Genomic DNA, 23,139 nt, shown 5'->3' on the forward strand with positions numbered 1-23,139 from the left:
ACGTCCACAAGCCAGGAGAGAGAAGTGCACAAGGACTCATTTTTAGGGCCCTACCACACTGTCATTGCAACACTTCCCAATTTGATATCCTCTGTGTATGTAATTAATATACTTTTACCCCTTCTTAAAGATAATTAATGATATCATTACATAAAGATGGTAATTTTATATATATGGATTACAAATGTTAATGTTCATTAAATTTTTATCTAATGTAAGATTAGAGATTATCAGCAACACTGGCATTGTACATATGTAGTACCTGTGTAGCTTTTTATACCCAGATTCTTTCTCAGTGGATTGTAAAGGATATGGAGAAAGTCCAGAGAAGAGCAACAAAAATGATTAAAGGTCTAGAAAACATAACTTATGAGGGAAGATTGAAAAAATTGGGTTTGTAATGCAAAATTGTTTAGTGTGGTAAAGAGAAGACTGAGAGGGGACATGATAACAGTTTTCAAGTACATAAAAGGTTGTTACTAGGAGAAGGGAGAAAAAATTTCTCTCTTTGGATAGGACTAGAAGCAATGGGCTTAAATTGCAGCATGGGAGGTTTAGGTTGGACATTAGGAAAAACTTCCTAACTGTCACGGTGATTAAGCACTGGAATAAATGAATAAGCCTAGGGAGGTGTGGAATCTCCATCATTGGAGATTTTTAAGAGCAGGTTAGACAAACACCTGTCAGGGATAGTCTAGATGATACTTAGTCCTGCCATGAGTGTGCGGGACAGGACTAGATGACCTCTCAAGGTCTCTTCCAGTACTATGATTCTATGATATAGGGCCTGAATCAAAGTCTTTTAAGATATGTGGAAAGACTTACTTTCCTCATGAAGACAATATGAAGATTAAACTGTTAGGGCCAAATTAGTGATAAAAGTCTGTAATGAGTGTGCTGGCGTGGGACAGTCCTACCCTTATACTCAGCACCTCACCCTCCAGCACCTCCACAGTGTAGGTAACAATAATGAGTCTGCTTAGTCTCCTTGAGAACAAGAGGAGACCACTCCTGGCAGTGTCACACAACTCAAAGGTGATACATGTGGCCAGCCTCTTCTACTCCTCTCTTTTCTCCTTGCCCCACCAGTTTACCCTAGTAAGGCAGCGCTGCACAGAGAGCACCCTCAACCTTTTGGAGAGGTATAGCAAGTGCCACTGTTCAGTGTGTTTTATTCTCTCCACTCCCATTCCTATCCCACCTTCCCCCAGCACCTTGGAGACATTATGCTTTATGCAATCATAATGTCTCAGTGCATCATCCCTCAGACTTTGCAGCTGATTCAGATTGCTGCACTGGCTCTCAGAAGCATTATTGAATGCTTACAATTTGTAAAGTACTTTGAAGATTAAGAGCTCTGTCGGTGTGCTTATTATTTTTTAATCATATCATCCTCTCAAGCATTGACACTCTATGGGAGCTATCATAGCATCTCCTTCCTCCAGTCCATTCATTTCTTTAAGCTACTGATATAAATTGATTTTTAACCCTTAAAACACTTATTACCTGTAGCTTTCCAGACTACCTGATAAATAAATATTTTGGAGATTGCCTGTCTGCAATTTTCAAGTAGTTAACAGGTCTACATATGCCAGGCTTCCAGTCAAAGGGCAAAAATCTCAGTGCAATGGCTGGTAACATAAGAACTGTTGTCAGACATACACACAGGCCAGTGGAGAATCACTCTCAACGGCATTATTCTTGAGCAAAGTAATGCAAAATTGTCTACAAATAGGTTCCTAATAATGACTGAATTATTAACTTATGCAGAGCACCCTCAACCTCCCTGATGCCTGACTTCCAGCAGTTCCAGTTGTTTACCATGCAAACTGCCTTCTGCAACCATATGCTCTTCACTGCCAAACAAAAGTGTTTTGCTGCCAATCCAAGGCACAAGCACTAGCACCCCTTCCCTTCGAGCCTTTTCCTCATACCTGTCCATATGTGCAAGTTTTCCTTGCCCCTGCATGTTCCTTCAGAGCATTCTGCACTTTTAGCTGGCTTCTGGTTCCAAAACCCCACCTGATCCTGAACTTTCTGAGTATCCCAACCCACATGGCTGGTTTCTTTCTTTCTAATGATGATGTGGCCTATCCTAGTTATGGTGAAATGCACAAAATTATACACAGTATTCTAAGTGAGTTGGTTCCTATGATGTATATGGAAGACTCTTTATCTCTCAAGCTTTGCATGTATAACATTCCAAATAGGGCAGTGTTTATATTCTTTCCAATCTAACGTAGCTGGTTTAGAGATAGATGGTTGTCAGTATGGCCTCCAGTGGTATAATGATGATTTAATAATTTACCTCCAATTTTAACAGAGTGTTTATATAATAGTAGCACTTCTAAGCATCAGTTTCACTTGCTGACTAATTTTTGTGTCTTTCTATGTCAAGGATCATCCTTTGAAACTAGTAAATGAAGATGACAGCATGTCAAATGGCAACAAGCCTGTGGCATCTACTCCTGTACCAGGGTCACCATGGTAAGTATATTCAGGATGAATAATAATGAATCATCAATATCATTGTTATTGCCAAACATATATTAGTGGTCTGTTTCTTTATGATTGCCTAATAGCAAAAGTAATACAATTCTGGATGTTTAACAACATTGCCCTATTTTCTTTTACAAAGTAGCATTGTAGATTTACATCACTATTCATAGAACTACACAAAATGATAGGACATAGCCACATGCACAGTCTAAGACAGCTATCAAGCATTTATAAGAAAAGTTGAGTGTGCACCTGATACCAACTCAAGCTAATAATCAATTCTTATCTTCAGAATGTAAATGATTGTGGGGTTTTTGCTAGTTCATATCAAGTAGAGTTATATAGAACTTCAGCCTCACTAGCTTGAGCTCTGATCTTATCAGATCTCACAAATAAGGAGGGTCAGCTCTTTTTAGTGCTTGAATGACCTGAAAAGAAAACTTTGGTACTGCAAGAAATACTATTGATTATTTAGGGCTTGATCATCCTCATCTCCCAGTGACTTCAGTGGGAGTTGAGGAAACTCATTTTCTTACAGTTTGTAATAGATCTCAGGTGATATTTATGAGTAAGTTGTGTCCTGTGAGCTTGTTTTTCTGGCCAAATCCCAATTCAGGCAATCTGCCTAACTAAAACCCCTCTGTGGTCTCAACTGGACAAATATAATTCTTCACTTTCTGTCCTGAACTCGTGTGTGTGTGTGTGTGTGTGTGTGTGTGTGTGTGTTTTCTTTACCCCAGACATGGCTACATTTTAGTGGCAGAGAAAGTGATCCCTGTTGTTTTTCATCAGTTTGTAGAGATTTGTGGGATCTCTGGATAAAAGGTCCTATGTAAATATCTGTAATTATGATTTATTATTATATTGTGTCTTATTGCAGGTCAACATGATATATATACAGCATAATGCCATTATTAATCATGACCTATTTTTAAGATTCTTGATAACCACTCCTCTCCATGACAGCTGCTACTATGTGTAAATGGTGATATCTAGGGAACCGTAACCATTTAAATCCAGCAGTATCATAAGCCATTTATAGCATATTCTAGTGATCCATTTTTGTACAATAGAGTCTGTAATCAACTGGAAACCTGGACAAGGAATTCACAGCATTCCATCATCTTTAGCAGCTTGGCTGAATGGTGAAAGGGCCATTCAGCACATCAGTTGAAATCGCACCTTTCTTTGGTCCTGATTTCTGATACCCTTACTCACAATAAGTAGCAATACCTTACTTTTCTAATGGTGCCATTGATTTCTATAAGCCTATTTGATGAGCAAGACATTACTCATTGTGAGTAAGGGTATCACAATCTGGCCCTTTTTATTAGATCCCACAATGACTAGCCCTATTACTGACAGTTGTCCCCCGCTAGATGTGACAATACTCAACATGCACCATGCTGATGCACTCAGATCCACCATGAATCACACTGGAACATGGAGCATGCCTCTGTGGGGCATCTATATGATTTACACCCTTTGTGATATAAAATAGTTCTTTAAGAACAGGTTTACAAAGCCATGCCAAATAGCTAAATTCATTAACAAGTTCAACAAAAGCCTGGAATTTACCTTAACCCCTCTCCACCTGTAGGTTGGCTCCATGCTTCCGCAGGATTCCATGATTGATGTGACATCACTAGGTGTATACTGGGGTGTCATACTGGAGAAACCTGAGTGGGGCTGGAGGTTGTGCCTCTTAAAACAAACCAAAAGGTGAGTTTTCAATTGTTAATGTGCTGCCAGCCCCTCTTAGTCTTGTAGGTCATTCAGCACAAAGTGTCAAAGGTAATGGAATGTAGCTAATTCTGAGCCCCATCCTGCACTTCGTATTCAGGCAAAACAGTTGCAAAGTAGGGTGAAGCCCTGCATTGGCTGGTCACCTGAAAAGAAGAAAAGTGAGCTACTTGTGCTTTGTAAAAGCATTGATGTACATGTGTTGTAATGTGGATATTTAAAATCTATGGAATCCCATTAATATGTTTTACATACAATGTGTTGTATTTAAAACTAATTTAACTAAATATAGTTCCTCCACATATCCATTGAAATTGACCAATTTTACAACATAAAATAAATATTTTACTTTGATTTTAAATATATGTATAATACATTTCATAGAATGAATAATAAATATACGTGAAGCAGATTATTTGACGTTAACATCCCATTACGGTGAATATGAGCAATTTGTGCTTCATGGAGCTGTTGTTGCAGGCAATCTGTACACAGACTCAGGCAGAAAACATAGTATTGGTTTACATGTGACTTACCTTTGGAAGTTTATACACATCACAACTATAAGGGCTAGAAATTTAGGCCCAAATTCACCAGTCCACTCTGACTGCTTTGCACTGCTTGGGCAACTAAATTTAGCTGGTGAATTAAGCTGCGTTTACACTAATTTTTTGACATAAAAGTGACTTGAAAGAGATGGAGTATACTGTGACTCTCTACTTTAAATCTTTTAGTGAAAGCTTTAGATTCTGGTGTAGAATTCTGTTTCAAGTGCTGCTGAATTCTGTGGAAAATTCAACAGCCATGGAATCACAGAAAACAGAGGATATGTCTCGTGTCTGCAAAAACAGCAGTTCAAACTTTAACTATTTATGCCTGTCTTCCTTTGTCTTCCGACAGTTAGCAATTACAAATAGCTATGAGAGCTGTGGACTTGTTTCATCAGTCCCAGTGGGATGTTAATCATGAAGCCTAACAATAACAATTTAAAGGACAACATTAACTACTTCAGTGATACATTACAAGAGAAACAGCCCATTAATTTACTTACCCATAGATACCACAGTAGTCAGAGATGGAAAACTATTGCTTAGTTGCTTTACACATCCCCTGGGGCCACTTTTTTCTCTATGCTATATTTATGTTTCCAATGGTTTGTCCGGTCTATTTTTAAAGGTCCCAAGAAGTTAGGCTTCCATCACCTCTCACTATGGATGACTTTTCCACAGCCTTCATCATTAGGAATTTTGGCCCAATTTTTTTCAGCTGGAATTTTCCCTTCCTTAATTTCATTCCGTAACTCCTAGGGAGAATTTCCACTCTGACTGGAATTCTCCATGAGAAGAGGACAGAAGAAGAGGTTAGCTGCTAAGGCCCCAATCCTGCAAAGACACATGCTTAACTTTATGCACAGAGTAGATCCATTGATTTCATGAGGACCATGGACAGTGCATAAAGTTCAGGAAGTGTTTTCAGGACCTGAAATGGAAGGGGAGCAGAGAGAGAGTGAGAGAGCTTCAAGGACTAGGGATAGGGGAAGAGGGAAACAGTCAGTGGAGGTACAAGAGGCCACTGGAGAAAGAACAAGATGAAGAGGGGAGAGCCAAAAGGTAAGGGACTGCTTCCACTTTTTTCTTCCCCACAGTTTGATTGACCTCTGATGGTGTCAAAAGGACTGAGGTAACTTGGGGACCCAACTATTGTTTATTTCTCAGAGGAGATCATGTATTAATGAGACCAGAACACTAATGTCTGACTAAAAGGTATCAGCAAATTTAAGGACTTCAGGTCTCATAAACATTTCTTCATTTCTTCCGGACTCCCTCAGGGAACAGATGGCCAGGATCCCCTGGGGGACTAACATGAAAGGGAAGGGAGTCCAGGAGAGCTGGCTGTATTTCAAGGAATCCCTGTTGAGGTTACAGGGACAAACCATCCCGATGAGTCGAAAGAATAGTAAATATGGCAGGCGACCAGCTTGGCTTAATGGTGAAATCCTAGCGGATCTTAAACATAAAAAAGAAGCTTACAAGAAGTGGAAGGTTGGACATATGACCAGGGAAGAGTATAAAAATATTGCTCGGGCATGTAGGAAAGATATCAGGAGGGCCAAATCGCACCTGGAGCTGCAGCTAACAAGAGATGTCAAGAGTAACAAGAAGGGTTTCTTCAGGTATGTTGGCAACAAGAAGAAAGCCAAGGAAAGTGTGGGCCCCTTACTGAATGAGGGAGGCAAGCTAGTGACAGAGGATGTGGAAAAAGCTAATGTACTCAATGCTTTTTTTGCCTCTGTTTTCACTAACAAGGTCAGCTCCCAGACTGCTGTGCTGGGCAACACAAAATGGGGAAGAGATGGCCAGCCCTCTGTAGAGATAGAGGTGGTTAGGGACTATTTAGAAAGCTGGACGTGCACAAGTCCATGGGGCCGGACGAATTGCATCCGAGAGTGCTGAAGGAATTGGCGGCTGTGATTGCAGAGCCCTTGGCCATTATCTTTGAAAACTCGTGGCGAACGGGGGAAGTCCCGGATGACTGGAAAAAGGCTAATGTAGTGCCCATCTTTAAAAAAGGGAAGAAGGAGGATCCTGGGAACTACAGGCCGGTCAGCCTCACCTCAGTCCCTGGAAAAATCATGGAGCAGGTCCTCAAAGAATCAATCCTGAAGCACTTAGAGGAGAGGAAAGTGATCAGGAACAGTCAGCATGGATTCACCAAGGGAAGGTCATGCCTGACTAATCTAATCGCCTTTTATGATGAGATTACTGGTTCTGTGGATGAAGGGAAAGCAGTGGATGTATTGTTTCTTGACTTTAGCAAAGCTTTTGACACGGTCTCCCACTGCATTCTTGTCAGCAAGTTAAGGAAGTATGGGCTGGATGAATGCACTATAAGGTGGGTAGAAAGCTGGCTAGATTGTCGGGCTCAACGGGTAGTGATCAATGGCTCCATGTCTAGTTGGCAGCCGGTGTCAAGTGGAGTGCCCCAGGGGTCGGTCCTGGGGCCCGTTTTGTTCAATATCTTCATAAATGATCTGGAAGATGGTGTGGATTGCACTCTCAGCAAATTTGCGGATGATACTAAACTGGGAGGAGTGGTAGATACGCTGGAGGGGAGGGATAGGATACAGAAGGACCTAGACAAATTGGAGGATTGGGCCAAAAGAAATCTAATGAGGTTCAATAAGGATAAGTGCAGGGTCCTGCACTTAGGATGGAAGAATCCAATGCACCGCTACAGACTAGGGACCGAATGGCTCGGCAGCAGTTCCACGGAAAAGGACCTAGGGGTGACAGTGGACGAGAAGCTGGATATGAGTCAGCAGTGTGCCCTTGTTGCCAAGAAGGCCAATGGCATTTTGGGATGTATAAGTAGGGGCATAGCGAGCAGATCGAGGGACGTGATCGTTCCCCTCTATTCGACACTGGTGAGGCCTCATCTGGAGTACTGTGTCCAGTTTTGGGCCCCACACTACAGGAAGGATGTGGATAAATTGGAAAGAGTACAACGAAGGGCAACGAAAATGATTAGGGGTCTAGAGCACATGACTTATGAGGAGAGGCTGAGGGAGCTGGGATTGTTAGTCTGCAGAAGAGAAGAATGAGGGGGGATTTGATAGCTGCTTTCAACTACCTGAAAGGGGGTTTCAAAGAGGATGGCTCTAGACTGTTCTCAATGGTAGCAGATGACAGAACGAGGAGTAATGGTCTCAAGTTGCAATGGGGGAGGTTTAGATTGGATATTAGGAAAAACTTTTTCACTAAGAGGGTGGTGAAACACTGGAATGCGTTACCTAGGGAGGTGGTAGAATCTCCTTCCTTAGAGGTTTTTAAGGTCAGGCTTGACAAAGCCCTGGCTGGGATGATTTAACTGGGACTTGGTCCTGCTTTGAGCAGGGGGTTGGACTAGATGACCTTCTGGGGTCCCTTCCAACCCTGATATTCTATGATTCTATGATTCTATGATTCTATGATTCTTGGCCTCCACCGATGAATAAATTACAATAAAAAGGAGAGATTAGAGCAGGGCAGTAATTAGTCAGATTTGTTTATATGACTAAACAGTTCTCAGAAATATTAGTTAACCCTGCCTAACTACCATGTAAATACAGCATATGATATATTAAGGTTATTTTCTTATATATTTAAATGTCATAATTTTAGTTAGAAAATAATTTCAGTATAAAGAACATAGCATCATCTGCATTTTCAATTTGTAATATGTAACTGAAACCAAATACCATATTTCTCCTTTTGGATAATGAAATTTTTATTGTGCCAAAGAGGTACAGGTGATATGTAATGTGGGGGAAGGGGGTACTAATTTTAAATTAAATGTCAAATTGGGTTAGTTATGGAAAAATGAAAAGGTTTCATGAGGGACCTGCCATTTGGATCCATTTTTGCAGCTCCCTGGAGATGCTTACTTGGTCTTTCAGTCAGGTGTGGAAATGTGCCATTTCCATTTTAGCAATCACCTTGTTTTTATTAGATAAATGCTGAGACTCCAGATGGCCTAGCAGTACACTTCAAATGGCTAATACATTATCAGCCTCAAATGTGGTGTCCCATCACCCAAAGTGATAGAAACTGTGTGTGAAATCAGAGACTTTGAACTTGTGCATGGGAGAAGTCACTATTAAATTATTATAGAGCAGGATCAACAGCTATTTGAAAATAGCCTTGTTCTCATCTCTTCCTGGTCAGAGATGGTGATGTGCACAATTGTAAGGGGCTGAGACTATCCTAAATGTGTATGATGGCATGACTGTGACACTCACAGGATACTGGCTTCCTGCTTTTGAAGTACACCATGAGCTCCACATAGCAGTCCTATGGGGACAGATTCTGCAAAAGGGCTGAATGAGCTCAATTGCCATTAAAGCTAATTACAGTTGGAGTGCTCAGCATTTTGTGGGAGGCATGCACCATTTGACACTATTGGGCCCATTATCCACAGATTTAGGTAAAGGGAGAAATGTAACCATATTATTAAATAAATCAGTTAACTGCTAATTACTCCCTTCTTCTCCCTAAAACTTGGCTTCTAAGGTGCCTGCCAGTAGGACTGTGGTATTTATGATAGTTTGTTTTTTTGTTCCTAAAGTCTTCCATCAACTCTACCATGGCCTCAATTGTTATAAGCATCATTGTTTTACCTTGTTTCTATTTTTGTTTGTTTATTTTGTTTTTTCCCTGTTGGGGGGAGAGAGAGAGTGAGTGTGTGTGTGTGTGTGCGTGCGCGCCCACATACTGTTCTGACCACTGATAATGACATTTTATTAGTATAGGGAGAAATTTCCTTAGTGCAAAGACCTTAAGTTGGAGAGGACTATCAGCCTGGCCAGCCTGATCTATTGAGAGCCAAAGACTAATGCTTAATGGTACATTTAGAGTTCTTGATCTGATTAACGGTGTCTGTGATAGAACTGAGAACTGTAGCTCTGAGACACAAAGTACCAAATGTTGCTTTCACCTAATTATTACCACATAAAAGAACAGGTCAGCCATTCTGGGATGCTATTTTCAGAGCTGAAGCATTTGTATATTATAATAATATGAAAATCATTAAAATATTTTCTGGTCCCCACTATTCATTTTAGCTCCAAAGATTCAAAGAGGGACTTACATCAAGGATAACTATAACTGAGAAGTCAACAGTTTTGTGTTCACTTCCAACTTTGTCTTCTACCTTGGGAATGCACATAATTTACAATGCATTCTTAATTACTTTTATCTTCTTACTTTTACCAATAGAACACTTCTTGCCTCTGTTTTCTGCACTATAAAGATATACAGTCTCCCTTCAGGCTGCTCCAAAGGTTATATATTTTTTATTACCAGGATAGGCAATCAATGGTGCTCTCTTACTATTAGTTTACAGAAAACTTCAAATTATCCAATAATAGTACTTAGCATTTATATATCACTTTTTATGTTCTCAGTCTTTTACACAGAACAGATTTCTTTTTAAGCATGTCTTTTTGATAGCTCTATTTCCCTGTGCCATTGAGAACTGCCAAGTGGTGGAGAGCTTGCATTAATAAGCTCAGTTCTTGCCAGGTATTTCTGATTCAAGGAGGTCAGGAGCTGGCCCTTTATATGTATTTTAGAATGGCATAGTGCATATTTGTTGTATACTATTTTTCTTAAATATTCACAAAGTACAGGCTCCAGATGCATATACTATATGTCTGTAAAAACTATACATTTAATCAAGTGCATCCGGATTTACTTGAATATCCATCATTGTGATATCATACCTATTATTAAAATAATATTTTTCCTGTTTTAAAAAGGAAATGTAATGCAAGGATCTAAGTTAATGCAATGCTGAGGCTGACATTTAAATTGCACAAGTCAGGAAATTCTGGTTTGTATAGCAATCATGGCTTGGTCACATTGCATATTTGATCCAAAAGCCCAATTCAATCAGTGGGAGGGGTTTTTTTTTTATTGATTTCAGTGGATTTTGGATCAGGCTCTTTCTGTCTTTGTGTCAAGGAACTCCTGTAGGGTTTGGCTGGGATCCATGGCTGTGGAGGCCTAATGGTATTCTGGCTAGGCCTTCTACATCAGAGGCAGCCACATGAGGTTTCCATGGCTGCCTTCTACGCAATGACAAACCCCCTGAATCTATCATATCTGGTGTTGAGTAGGCATTAACTATGCAAAACAGCTTGAGACCTCTGTGGTTCACCATCTTCACAGAGGTCTCATTTTGATACATTTTGAAAATGTGAAATGTAATCCTTTACCATGACCTCAGTTGTTATAAGCATCATTGTTTTACCTTGTTTCTATTTTTTGTTTGTTTTTGTTTTTCCCTGGTGGTGGGAGAGAGAGAGAGTGAGTGTGTGTGTGTGTGCGCGCGCCCGCATACTGTTCTGACCACTGATAATGACATTTTATTAGTACGGGGAGAAATTTCCTTAGTGCAAAGACCTTAAGTTGGATAGGACTATCAGCCTGGCCAGACTATCAGCCTGAGGTGAATTTCACCCAGACTGTATAAGACTATGGATAATATTGAGTTAGCGATGAGTTTAATATCTTGTTTCTATGTGTATGTGAGATTATCTAAGCATAGTTTATTAATTAAAATAGGTGTGTAGTCTGGACTGGAGATGACCGAGTCTTCTTCTTCAACCCTACAATGCAGCTGTCAGTATGGGAGAAACCAGTGGATCTAAAGAATCGTGGTGATATTAATAGAATCATTGAAGATCCACCTCATAAACGCAAGCTGGAAACTTCAGCAAGTAACTAAAGCTGTGATTATTTTCATCTATTTAAAATCAAATGCTAAATGAAACTTGATTGTTAAATATATTAAGTGAAAATGATCAGAATGATGATTTTCCGGTTGGATTTTGTGTAAAGTATTTTGTTAACAGTAATGCTGCTTACAAAATCTTTATTTACACTGAAATTCTAACATTTGTATTGGAGTTCTCTCATTGTTAGCAAGGAAGTAAAAAATAGGTGGCTTATTAGTCTGAAAGAATCTTTGATTTAAAAAATAACACCTTGGAAGACTTTGTTTTTATCTTTAATGCACGCATATTTCCAAAACATACATTAGGAATGTGTTAGCATAGCATGATTTCTGCAAATATCTTATTGACCATGCTACCAAAAGCAGTTGTACAGTAATAAATGATTATTTAACCCAGCAGTAAGAAAATAATCCCCAAAGTAAATCTCTGAGGACTACTGAAAGGTTTGGCAGACATGTGGGTACCACAATCCAAACATGGCTTTGCCAGTCAGCCCTCAAGCACTGTAGATTTCAGAATGACATTCTTGGTGTTGACTGAAGAGAGAACTTGCTTTGCAGTAGTGCATGTTAAGTGTTTCAAATGTATTTTTTTAAAAGATCACTTCTTGGAGAACCAAGATTTGCCAACTGGTCTGCCATGAAGAAGATCAATTTGATGAACTAATTTCCCCTGCCCATCTCTATCCCATACCAGCCACTTCTTTCAGCTTTCCTGCTCACAGCTCACTCACTGTATTTCTAATCTACCACCCCCTATTTAATTGCTCACTCAGCCCCCAGTGGTGCAGCAATCACTTACATTAGTGGCCACTTATAGGAGTAGTCCCCACTGAGACAACTCATGTCAGTATTTGCTCAGTAACATGACCTAGGCCCTCAGTCTCCCCCTTTACCAGTTATTTAGCCTTATAAAAGTAAATACTTCTCCCTAAAAACATGCTTTGCCAGCTGATTTCTGGTTACTGGTTTCCACTCCATTTAGTGTTGTTTCTTGATCTGTGTGATAATTCTTGGCAGCAGCTGAGGGAGTTGGGCTCAACACAGACCTCAGCTGTTTCCCTCTTATTCCCTCTCCCCAATGTGGTACTTTGACAGGTGGGTTTTTTTAGATTAAAGATTAAACCATGCTGTCTAGACATTAGCACAGGGTGAAAAACAACTTTTCTGCCCTTGTTAGGAAAAGGTCTACATGCAGACCAATTATTTGAAGCACTGTTCATATTTAATTAGCTGTTTGGATTAGGGGATCATCACCACCAGCACATATGGATTGAATAATGTATTTCATAGTATAGTTACACTTGCAAAACTCCTTTAATCCATGTCTATACTTTAGTGGTGAGGTCCATGAAGAAGAAGAAGAAAAGTAAACTTAAATATTATTTTTGAAAATATAATACTTTGTAACTAAGTGAAAACAATCCCCACATTTCCCATGAAGGTATGTCAAATGAGATTTATTTTTCATCTATGATGAAAGTAAAAAACATAGTAAATTTTAAAGGATATAGTATATATTGTTGATCCACAAACAATTCTCAATGGACTACTCCTAAATAGGAGTTGTGAGGATGAACTGAGGATATGAAAGGGTGTTCCTGCAAGTTGATATGAGTAAGTGATCATCAGGACCTTTGTTGTAAATGTTTGATAGAAAAAATTCCATAGATTGTTACTTTAAGATGCCACCGGACTCCTTGTTGTTACTATAGGGGATATATTTATATATCACTTAACATCATTTAAGAGATGAGTTTCTTGCCTTTATAGATATAAATTCAATTTTAAAAGAGACTTGGAACAAAATCAAAGCTTTCTTCTTTTGAAGCAGACAACTTTCTGATAAACACAGTGACAAAGGCTCCAAGACCAAATCTTCTGAAGTTCCTGTTCAGAAGCACAATGCAACATAAATTTTGTTTAGCAATAGCAATAAAAGTGTAGGGTATTCTGGAGGATTAATTAATGACTGGATAGGTGGGGATGATAACCCAAGACAAAACTGAGGGCCATTATCCATAGCCTATCATTAATCCTCAAAATGTCTTTGTGCCAAGGCCATTGTTGGTACATGTTATTTAAGAAATACCTTTTCTGTTGTGTGTCCTATTCTTTACATGCTATTGTGTGTGTGACATTATGCCTTGACTATTGTGTCAGGTTATTCTGGTGAATTATAGCTGGATTTTCATTGTTGCTAATAATTTGCAGCTTCCATTGATCTAAATGGGATTTGTATGAGTATTTCAGAAAATCAGGTTATAATTAGCGTATATTAGCTGATGAGGTAAAATAAATTATTTGTCAGCATACCCATTAGCTGAAAATTTTGAGTAAATAAATAAACCGAATAAATTATATGTTTGTGAGATATGTGAGAAATGTACTTAGTTTAGTTGCTGTTGTTGCGTTTAATTTTTTTTAAATCAAAAGCACACAAAAATATGAGCAAACATAATTATTATCAGAGTATCATAGGTTATCAGCACATCACTGTCCTAAAAGGTCAAGTGCATTTGTAATTCAGGGATGACTGAAAGATTAGGCATTTATTAATTATTCCACCTTTGTTAAAAATTAGTTCTTACTAATTTATGAAGGTGTCAGGATTCTTTACTAATAGGTTCATACTGGGCCATTTCTCTCAATCCAAAACTGGGCAAAATTTCCACTGTCTTTGAAATCTATGGGAGGAGTTGGAGTAAGAACATGGTAAGGAATGTATGATTTAATACAATATACTCAGTTGCTTAGAGACTGAAGACCTCATTCTCCACTCCTCATTACCAGCTTTACACTAGTGTAACTCCGTTGTCTTGAATGGAGTTACACTAGCATCACATCAATGTAACATAATGGAGAATCTGGAATTATATCAATTTAGGTAGTGTCAGGATCCTCGGTGAAGGTAAGCAAGGTTAGTGGTAGGAGCTTGGTTTTCAGAATTGAAGCCAAGGATCAGAGCCAGTATCAGGGTCAAGAGTCAAGCTGAGGGTCAAGCCATAGTCAGAGTCAGGAATCAAGCTGAGGCTCAATATCAGGTATTGGGGCTCCCGGGATCAATCAGGAGTTATAATCTAACTCAGAGCTGAGACCAATACCAGGAGTTCAGGAAAAGAGAGTCAGGACAGGCAGCTAACTAGATAGGGATCCATATTGTTGCCTAAATGCTTCCTGGTACTCCCCCCTGGGTTTATATCAGGACAATGAGCCAATCAGGGATCGCTAAGACCACTGTCAGTCAGACCACTGAAAGCTAAACTTCCCATGGTATTGAACCTCTGGATTGTGGGTCACAGGAAGTGACCAGGTCACAACTAGGTAGCAATGTGGGGCTGTTGTTTGCCTCGTAGCCCTCCAGACATGTTCAACTCCTACTGATCCTTACAGGCACGTACAAACAAACAAACAAAGCAAACAGCAAAGCTCATGGCCAATTTATAGACTTTAACTTTCTCAGATCAGACCACACATATAAGAGGGCATATCCTTGACCTGTCATTTCTTCTAAATAAGAGTCTCTGCTGTAACTCATTTTGACCATAGCACTATTTTATTGGTGCTGTGTATCATTACTCCACTGTATCATACTGTGATCAGATGCCAACCATGATATCCCTTTCTCTTTTCAAAGATTTTTGAGGATTTTTGTCATCTTATTTCTATGGGGAATGACATTTTCATATATTGGAACAATATGTTCAGAAACATGTATCTACTTAGATTTGTGTATCCGAAGTCATAAAACCACTCAGATCATTAGAGTATGTAAATGCACTAGGAAAAGTGATCACCCAGTGGAATGCCAGGAAAGGCTACTGAGGTTATGAGCAATAATATTTTGCTTTTTGAAAGGAGCGTATTCAATACAAGGGCAGTATGGGGTATCTACTATTTGGTCTAAAATTCTGATGTGAATACAATCAAAGTTGTTCATGGAAGAAATTGTACCAATCTCCCTTCTTTCTTGTTCATTTCTACCTTTAAAAAACTAAAGAAGAGATAAGTCTTACAGGTCCCATATACTAGGGCAAAATAAATACCACCATAAATGTCAATATAATGTCCATTTCCACCCCATAGTAATCATATGAGTAGTCCAGTGGCTGCCTGAAAGGGAGTAGTTGACTAAAATTCCCACAGACTAATGAGGCAAGGTTAAGTTATTACCAACTTATTATTAAAACATGTGCTTTTAAAAAGTTGGTTGGAATGAAACCCGTACCAGGATTTCAGCAGAGTTGTAGTCATTGTCCTCCCAGACAGAACAGCCTACAGAGGTGGAAACTGAAGAATGGAACTTGGCACATGTAGGAAACCAAGAAAAGAAAACCATGGCCTAAGGCCTATGCCTTCTCACTCCCCACATTTGTTTCCAGCCAAAGGCTGTGCTCTTGGCTTACTCCTTCTCATTCAGCCACTAGCAAGACAGATTGAAACCATATAGATAGAGCTAGAGATAAGAATTCTTGTCACAGAAAAACACTCCAGGCAGTTTGGGATGAGAGGAGGACCCAAATCGAAGGATCTTTCAATCTCTTTTGACACCACCACCTGTGGTGCCCATAATATGGAAATCAGGCTTTGGGATTCTTTTTAGATGAATAGAAAGGCAGTTTTTATGCACACAACTGTTTCCTCATTCATATTTAGCTCTCATATTTGGATAGGAGCCATATTCAAAACAAATATGAATTGATCCACCCTCTTTCCTCAAGAATTCAGCAAGAATTTAGTTTGATTAATATTCAGGCAAAAACTAGTTAGAATTAAGCTTGACAGTTCATCAGATTCAGTGTAGCACTACTTCCTAATACTATACAGAGTGATTATAATCAAGTAATATTGTTTTTCAAGTTATAAATCCCTTATTAGATGTTTTTTCCTTTGGTCCCTCGTCTCCCAAGAAGAACAGAACATGATCCTGCAGTTGGACACAACACTAGTACAATATTTGATTTTTATCTCCTTGTGGGAGGTCTTGGATAGTTTCTGTCTTGTGTTGCAGAGTTTGCCACTTAAAATTTGCAGAGATGGTGTTTACTTTAAACATTTTGGGACAGATTGTGCACAACTTACTCAAGCAAGTACTCCCATTACAGTTAACAGGGTAACTCAGGTGAGTAAGACAAGCAGGACGATAGGAGAGTTTGAGATGAGACTATGCATCAGAAACAGAACATAAAAATACTGATACATTCTAATTTGATTTCAGATTTTTTCTTCTTCCTAAAATGCATGTAGTAACTATATACTATAAGAACATAAAAATGACTATTCTGGGTGAGACAAATGGTCCATCCAACCCAGTATCCTGTCTTCTTCTTATATGCCCCCTCAATTGTCTCTTTTTCAAGCTGAACAGTTGTCTTTTTAATCTCTCCTCATATGGAAGCTGTTTCATACTTTAATCATTTTTGTTGCCCTCTCTGTACCCTTTTCCATATATAATATAATATACATTTTGAGATAGGGCAACAAGAACTGCACACAGTATTAAGGTGGATTTATATAGTGGCATTATGATATTTACTGCCTTATTATCGATCCCTTCCTAATGGTTCCTAACATTCTATTAGCTTTTTTGACTGCTGCTATGTTTCTTAGATTTACAGTTTATATATCTGTTTCATAGCAATGATTAACAGAGAGATGGTTTTCTTTGGAGAACTAGATGGGGTCTTATAACTGTTTTTCAGTCGATTTTATATATCCAACTTTCAGTTGCTTCAGTCCTTCGAGTATTCTTTGGACTGTCATTGATCAATATTTTTCCTGGCCCTATTCAGATGTAAAATGGAAGAATCTTACTACTTCAGACAGGACTCATATTCTTTCTACTTGCTTTCCCTGCATATGTTATTCAAGAAACATGGTCTCACATTGAGATTAATAACATTTGTAGTATATATCTTCTAGTAAACTCTGAGAGGGCTATCTGTGGTGTGATAAACTGTTTTATAGATATTCAGTCAAAGATGTTTGCTAACTTGTTGAAGCTTAATTCAGATAAGAGACAATTGATTTTTATTTGGCCTTGATGCCTGCTGAACATGGCTTTTTTTTTTTAAACTAGAGATGCCATTTTGTAGAAATAGGATTGTATTTGCCCAATCAGCCCTGAATCTCGGGTCATTTTTAACTTGAATTCTCTTTGAAAGCAACATCAAGTACACTGTTAAAAATTACATATTACTCTCTTAGGAATTTATTAAAGTTAAGATCACTGCTGTCTCAGCAGGATGAATAGCCCCGATTACTGGCTTTAAAATAGCAAGACTGTATTATTTTACTCTATCTTCTGAGTACCCAAATTGTTTTCTATGTAGGCTTCTCTATAGAAGAATTTAGCAGCTATGGATAACTATCTTCATACATTGTACTGATACTGAAAACACTATCAGGTTCATTACCATATATCAAAGTATATTCATAATACTTGTGCTGGTGTATTTATAAGTATTGTATAGGCCGTAGCCTTTTTATTTTAAAGTGCCACTCATTTTTGCTTTCCCTTAATTTACTCTGTAGTCAGCAGAGTTTAAATAATTTTAACCTGGTATATATTTCCTTCTGTTATGGTGTCTGCTCCTGTCCTTAACCTCCAAATTCTGTGATCAGAATTTTTGAGGCTTTTTATCTTATTGTAGTTCTCCCTTATGCTATAGTTTGGTTTATGTTCTGTTCATTGAATCACAATTAATATTCATTAAAACAAGGAGACAAAAACAATCAAGGACTAGACTTTGCTCCCTTTGAAGTAAAATGCCAAATTCCAATTGGCCTCAGTATAAGGAGGATTTGACCCATAATGTAAATTTAGTATTTAGCACAAATACAAAGGATTTATTGGTTTAAAATAATTGAATAATGTATATTGTTAAATATAGTTTAATTAACATTAGTATGATTTCTTAGTGTAGGCTTCAGAGGTAAAATCCTGACCCCATTGAAGTCAGAGTTTTGTCACTGACTTCAATGGGGCTAGGATTATATTCTAAGGATCCATGTAAGGCAATGGATCTGGAAATCTGGATTCAGATCTATTTTTAAAGTCACAAATGAAATTATGTTTTTTTTTCATCTCATCATAGTGTTCTGTGTTCATATCATTGCAGAATTTCAGGATTGTCTGCAGAGAGGCTTAGGGTTGGTCTTTCTATTGTTTAAATATACTAGGAGCTCAACACATATGGAATGATATTTAACCAGTAAACTACTTAAAACTCCCAAAATCAACCTAGGCATTATGTGAAAGTAAATTCTGGTAGCCAGTGCATTTGAATTCAGAGCACCGTTACGTTGAAGATTGTAATTTGTATGTGGAAAAAGCAATGAAGTACTTGAAATTGTAAGATAGATGTCCTCGCAATAACCTTCACATTTGTTATCAGTTACAACCTCATCTCAAAGCCCTCTTTGGGAGAGTATCCAGGCCAAAGTAGGTTTTGGTACATTGTGAGTTTCAGAGTCCACAATATCTGCTTAACTTTGCTTCCATACCCACACAGGTTGTCAGATTTAACAAGAAATCAGCATTATGTTTCAGTAACATGGGAATGAAAAATAGGAAGAAGGAAGCAGCTGTGATGGAAGTGAGAATTCTCAAATCATTCACCCTGTCAGGATTGAAATAACAATGTTGCATAAACATCTTTGTGATAATATTTTTCAGTTTATCAGCCAAATGTGATATTTAAAAAGAATCACGAATTTACGATGAGAAGCTCTTCAGGGCAAAAATAAGAAAAGTGTCATTTTTTGGTATTTATCACTCTATTTTGATGAGCTCACCTATGAGGATTTTATAAAGTATCTTCTAAAGATAAAAAAAATCTCAGCAGAAATTAGCAAATATTATGAGTAAGTATCAGAACAAAAGGATAAGTGACGGGGGACTTTTAGGACTTTGATTCTTGCGTAGATAGTAACTGTCTAATAATTCCAATTTTATGCATTTCTTTTTAGCAGATAAAAGTGATAGTTCTTGTCCAGAGGAAGTAAGTGATGACCACAGCACCAAAACCAAGAGAAATAAGTACGTTTTATTATTTCTTAATTCATATGTTCTATAAGAAAGCCAAAGTCTACTATGGATATGGCACTAAGAAAAAACTAATTTATTTTTCATTGCATTGTCATCTGCATGCATCAATGGTGACAGCAATTCTCAAGATGTCTATTCCTTTGGTTGCACCCCTTGTGTTTCAGAAGAGCCATTTTCTATACACACTATCTATTCGTTTTGTAACTGGAAATTGTTTACATCAGAACAGATGAATGATTAAATTAAGCTTTCAAGAAAGATGATTACTGTTAAAAACATTAGATGAAATCCTGACTCCGCTGAAATCAATAGGAGTTTTGCCATTGAATTCCATGGGACCAGGATTTTACTCAATGAATCAAATGTTCGTCTGGTTTAACTGGGCAAAACTCCGTCAAAACTGTGCTCATTTAACCAGCAAGGAATTTGTGTTCCGAAATTATACTATATTTCAAGATGTTTCTGCTAAGTGTGTTGGATTTGTCTCTCATTACGACTCTTCATCCAATAGTCTTTTGCACATGTCACACCAGAACAGGACAAAAATAGTTCCTTGAACAATTTTTTTTAAAAAGAAATAAATGCATTCTGGAGGATGGTTAGTGAGGAACTCTTTCCTACCCCGAACAATTGTCAGTTATTTCTAACTATTCTTGCTGAATGTAAGATGACATAAGGATTGTCTGCAGAATAGGGTCTTTATAGATGTCAACTGATATGCTTTGGGCAAATTTTGAACAGTGGAAACAAAGTGCTTCTACATTTCCAAGATGGACATTGTGGGGCTAATTATCTTCCAGTTCATGCTGCTTTGCTACCACTGTAGTTTTATTGACTTCACTGGAGTTCCTCTTCATTATACCTGCCCTTATAGAGGTCAATGTCAGTTTTGCTTCTTCAATAGGTCATAGTTTCATCCTATCAGTGTAAGTGGATATTTTTAACATTCTAGTAAGATGGGTTTTTTAAAAGACAGGGTGGGAAAGTATTAAAACCTCTGACTGTTAATATGCCTGAACTAAAAGTTCCAAGAACTCCTCACACAGACCGTTCTCCTTTAGTAATCTCAAGAAAACCATGCTTATTCCATTTTTGTGTGTTGATAATATAAAACTTGCTACCCAGAATGTCAGGAGGTCAAACAGTGACTCCTCCACTGCCTACTTGTGAATAGAGATTATTTGTCCCATGTTGGTTGGATTTCTATTACTTATTCATCTTTTAAAAGGTGACTCTTTTATGGTCTCTTATTTTCTTACATTCAAAAGGGCACTGTCAAAATTGAGAGACCCCAAATTTGACCTACCTTGTCTATATTTTCTTTGCAAAGTCCATGAAGTACATATTTTTGTTTTAAACCAAATACATAAATGCCATTCATTTGGCAGTCAAATGCAGCCCCACACCCAGAGGCCCAGGCCTCTGAATTGTCGCACAGCCCTCCGCACCCAGTGCACTAGAGCAACATGTCTGTACCACTTGCATAAATATAGCCCCTCTGGCTTTCCTCCTTCATCAGAGCTCTCATTGTACAGCCAGTACAGAGACCACTTCCACAGCAAACACATAGTGAGCAAAGACCAGGGAAGCTCCAGTGTGATGAATAATTACTGTAGAGTGCTTTATATTGGCTATCCACACCACAAATGAATTTTACTCATCATGAATTGTACATAAAGGATGGCAAGTTATCCTTCTTTTTTTACTCTGAGGGTAATTTGATTCACAAGCAACGGAGACTGCTATCAGGAGTAAATTTACATAGCAGTAGAAGTCAAAATAGCACCTAGTAAAAATGCATTACATACTGTCTATAAAATATACTGCCTAATGTCGAATTTTGAGTTTGATAGCAAGGTTTTCACACTCTTGGCTGAAAGAATATATTGCACAAGTGTAACAAATAGTGCAATTTTACCATATTTGAAAGTTGTGACAAGATATACACATAACTTAAAGACACTGAGAGCCCCACAATTGAACCTACTTCAGATTTTCTACTTTTTCAAAATAACTGTCCTGATGAGGAATGGTTGCCTTACTTTCACAATTTGTAAGTCAAAAACATTATTCACATGATGCATATACGTAAATAGAATAATATTTGGCTAAAAATATTAGTAGTCCTTCAAACTTCATTGCTGTGAACCCAGTCCCTCAATGATTTGACCTTCCTAATGTGTTGATATCTCAGTAGATATAGCTAACATTCACAAATTTCTACCTGGTTTAAGCAGTATTCTTTTGAATTTATTTTCTTTCTAGTAACATATAAGGAATTCCTGACATGATCAAATTATCCTACAAGAAATCAGCACTTACAGGGATTTTTAGAAAGCTAACATTTCAACAGGTACTTTAAAGACATGTAGTCTAAATATATATTTAAACATATCAACATTGGACTGTAGCTCCAAATCTATGATATTAAAAACTAAAAGAAAAGGAGTACTTAGTTCATGAAAGCTTATGCTCATATAAATTTGTTAGTCTCTAAGGTTCCACAAGTACTCCTTTTCTTTTTGCAAATACAGACTAACACGGCTGCTACTCAGAAACCTGTCATTAAAAACGAATTTTTTCAACGAATTTTTAAGAAATAAACTGCAATTTTTCATAGAACGGAGTTTATCTTCCTTTCTTAGTTCTATTTCTCCCTTTTATATTAGGGGATTTTAATTAATTAGATACATAGGAGAATGGTCCAGATGACTTTCCTGTAGTACTAGTCATTGTTCTGGTATTCTGTGTACCCCACTGATGATAGAAAGCCCATCAAATGTTCCGTCTGTATATTTCTAGTCTCTCCAGATAATTGCTCCAACAAGTAAATTTATGTATCCTCAAGCCGATATGTGTTGCTCCTGCAGCAGTAGGAACCTCTGAAAAGCCAGCAGCACCTGGAACTGAAATACAGTCGCTTAAGTGCAGTGAGTTCCCTATGCCAGCATGTTTGTGTGTACAAGATGTACTGTAGCTGAAATTAGAATTTATTTTAAAATGATGGCACATAGCCTATAGTAAGAGATGGGGCAGAAATACCTCACCTCAGAGACAGAATAAGGATGCATTCTCAAGGTGGCAGAATGCCTCCTACAAATTTCTTACTTAGAAGGCTGCAGCTTATTCTCCATCCCTAACTCCATGAAGGCAGCCAGCTCCACTGGCTTGTAGGTAATGGCCTCAGAGTCATGGCTCTACCTCCTCTCTGTTCCCTTTGGGCTGTGTGCACCATCAGGGTAGTATGGTGGGAGCTGTCCCTGTTCCCTTAAGCACAAGGGGAGGAATTGTGGCTGGCACTCTTTTGGGCTGCTCATAGTATTGATTGATGGTTCCCTCCCTCACATTGTGGACCCACATAAGGGCCAGGTGGAATCTGTATCTATAAAGGTATAGTACAGTTATCCCCACTTTAAAAGTTTGTTGAATAGTTTGAAACAGTTAACACTCCGAATTAGCTCTCCTGCCATAATACTGGGGTTGTGAATGTCTTCTAAGGATTAGGGGTTGGAGGTCATGAATATATATGCCATTGGAAAGTCCTATATTTGTAGTAATGCTTCAGTATAACT

General features: G+C 38.2%; 1 protein-coding gene across 1 annotated transcript in view; it reads left to right on the forward strand.

Annotated features, from left to right (window-relative positions):
- Positions 1-23,139, forward strand: part of TCERG1L (transcription elongation regulator 1 like) — a 223,280-nt gene that overhangs the window by 170,670 nt on the left and 29,471 nt on the right. The window contains exons 7-9 of the mRNA XM_038408237.2: positions 2,399-2,487; positions 11,346-11,500; positions 19,489-19,558. Of these exons, the coding sequence (XP_038264165.1) occupies positions 2,399-2,487; positions 11,346-11,500; positions 19,489-19,558 (314 nt within the window). The remainder of the gene's footprint in view (positions 1-2,398; positions 2,488-11,345; positions 11,501-19,488; positions 19,559-23,139) is intronic.

Source organism: Dermochelys coriacea, chromosome 7 (genome assembly GCF_009764565.3).
Source record: "Dermochelys coriacea isolate rDerCor1 chromosome 7, rDerCor1.pri.v4, whole genome shotgun sequence".
NCBI lineage: Eukaryota > Metazoa > Chordata > Testudines > Dermochelyidae > Dermochelys > Dermochelys coriacea.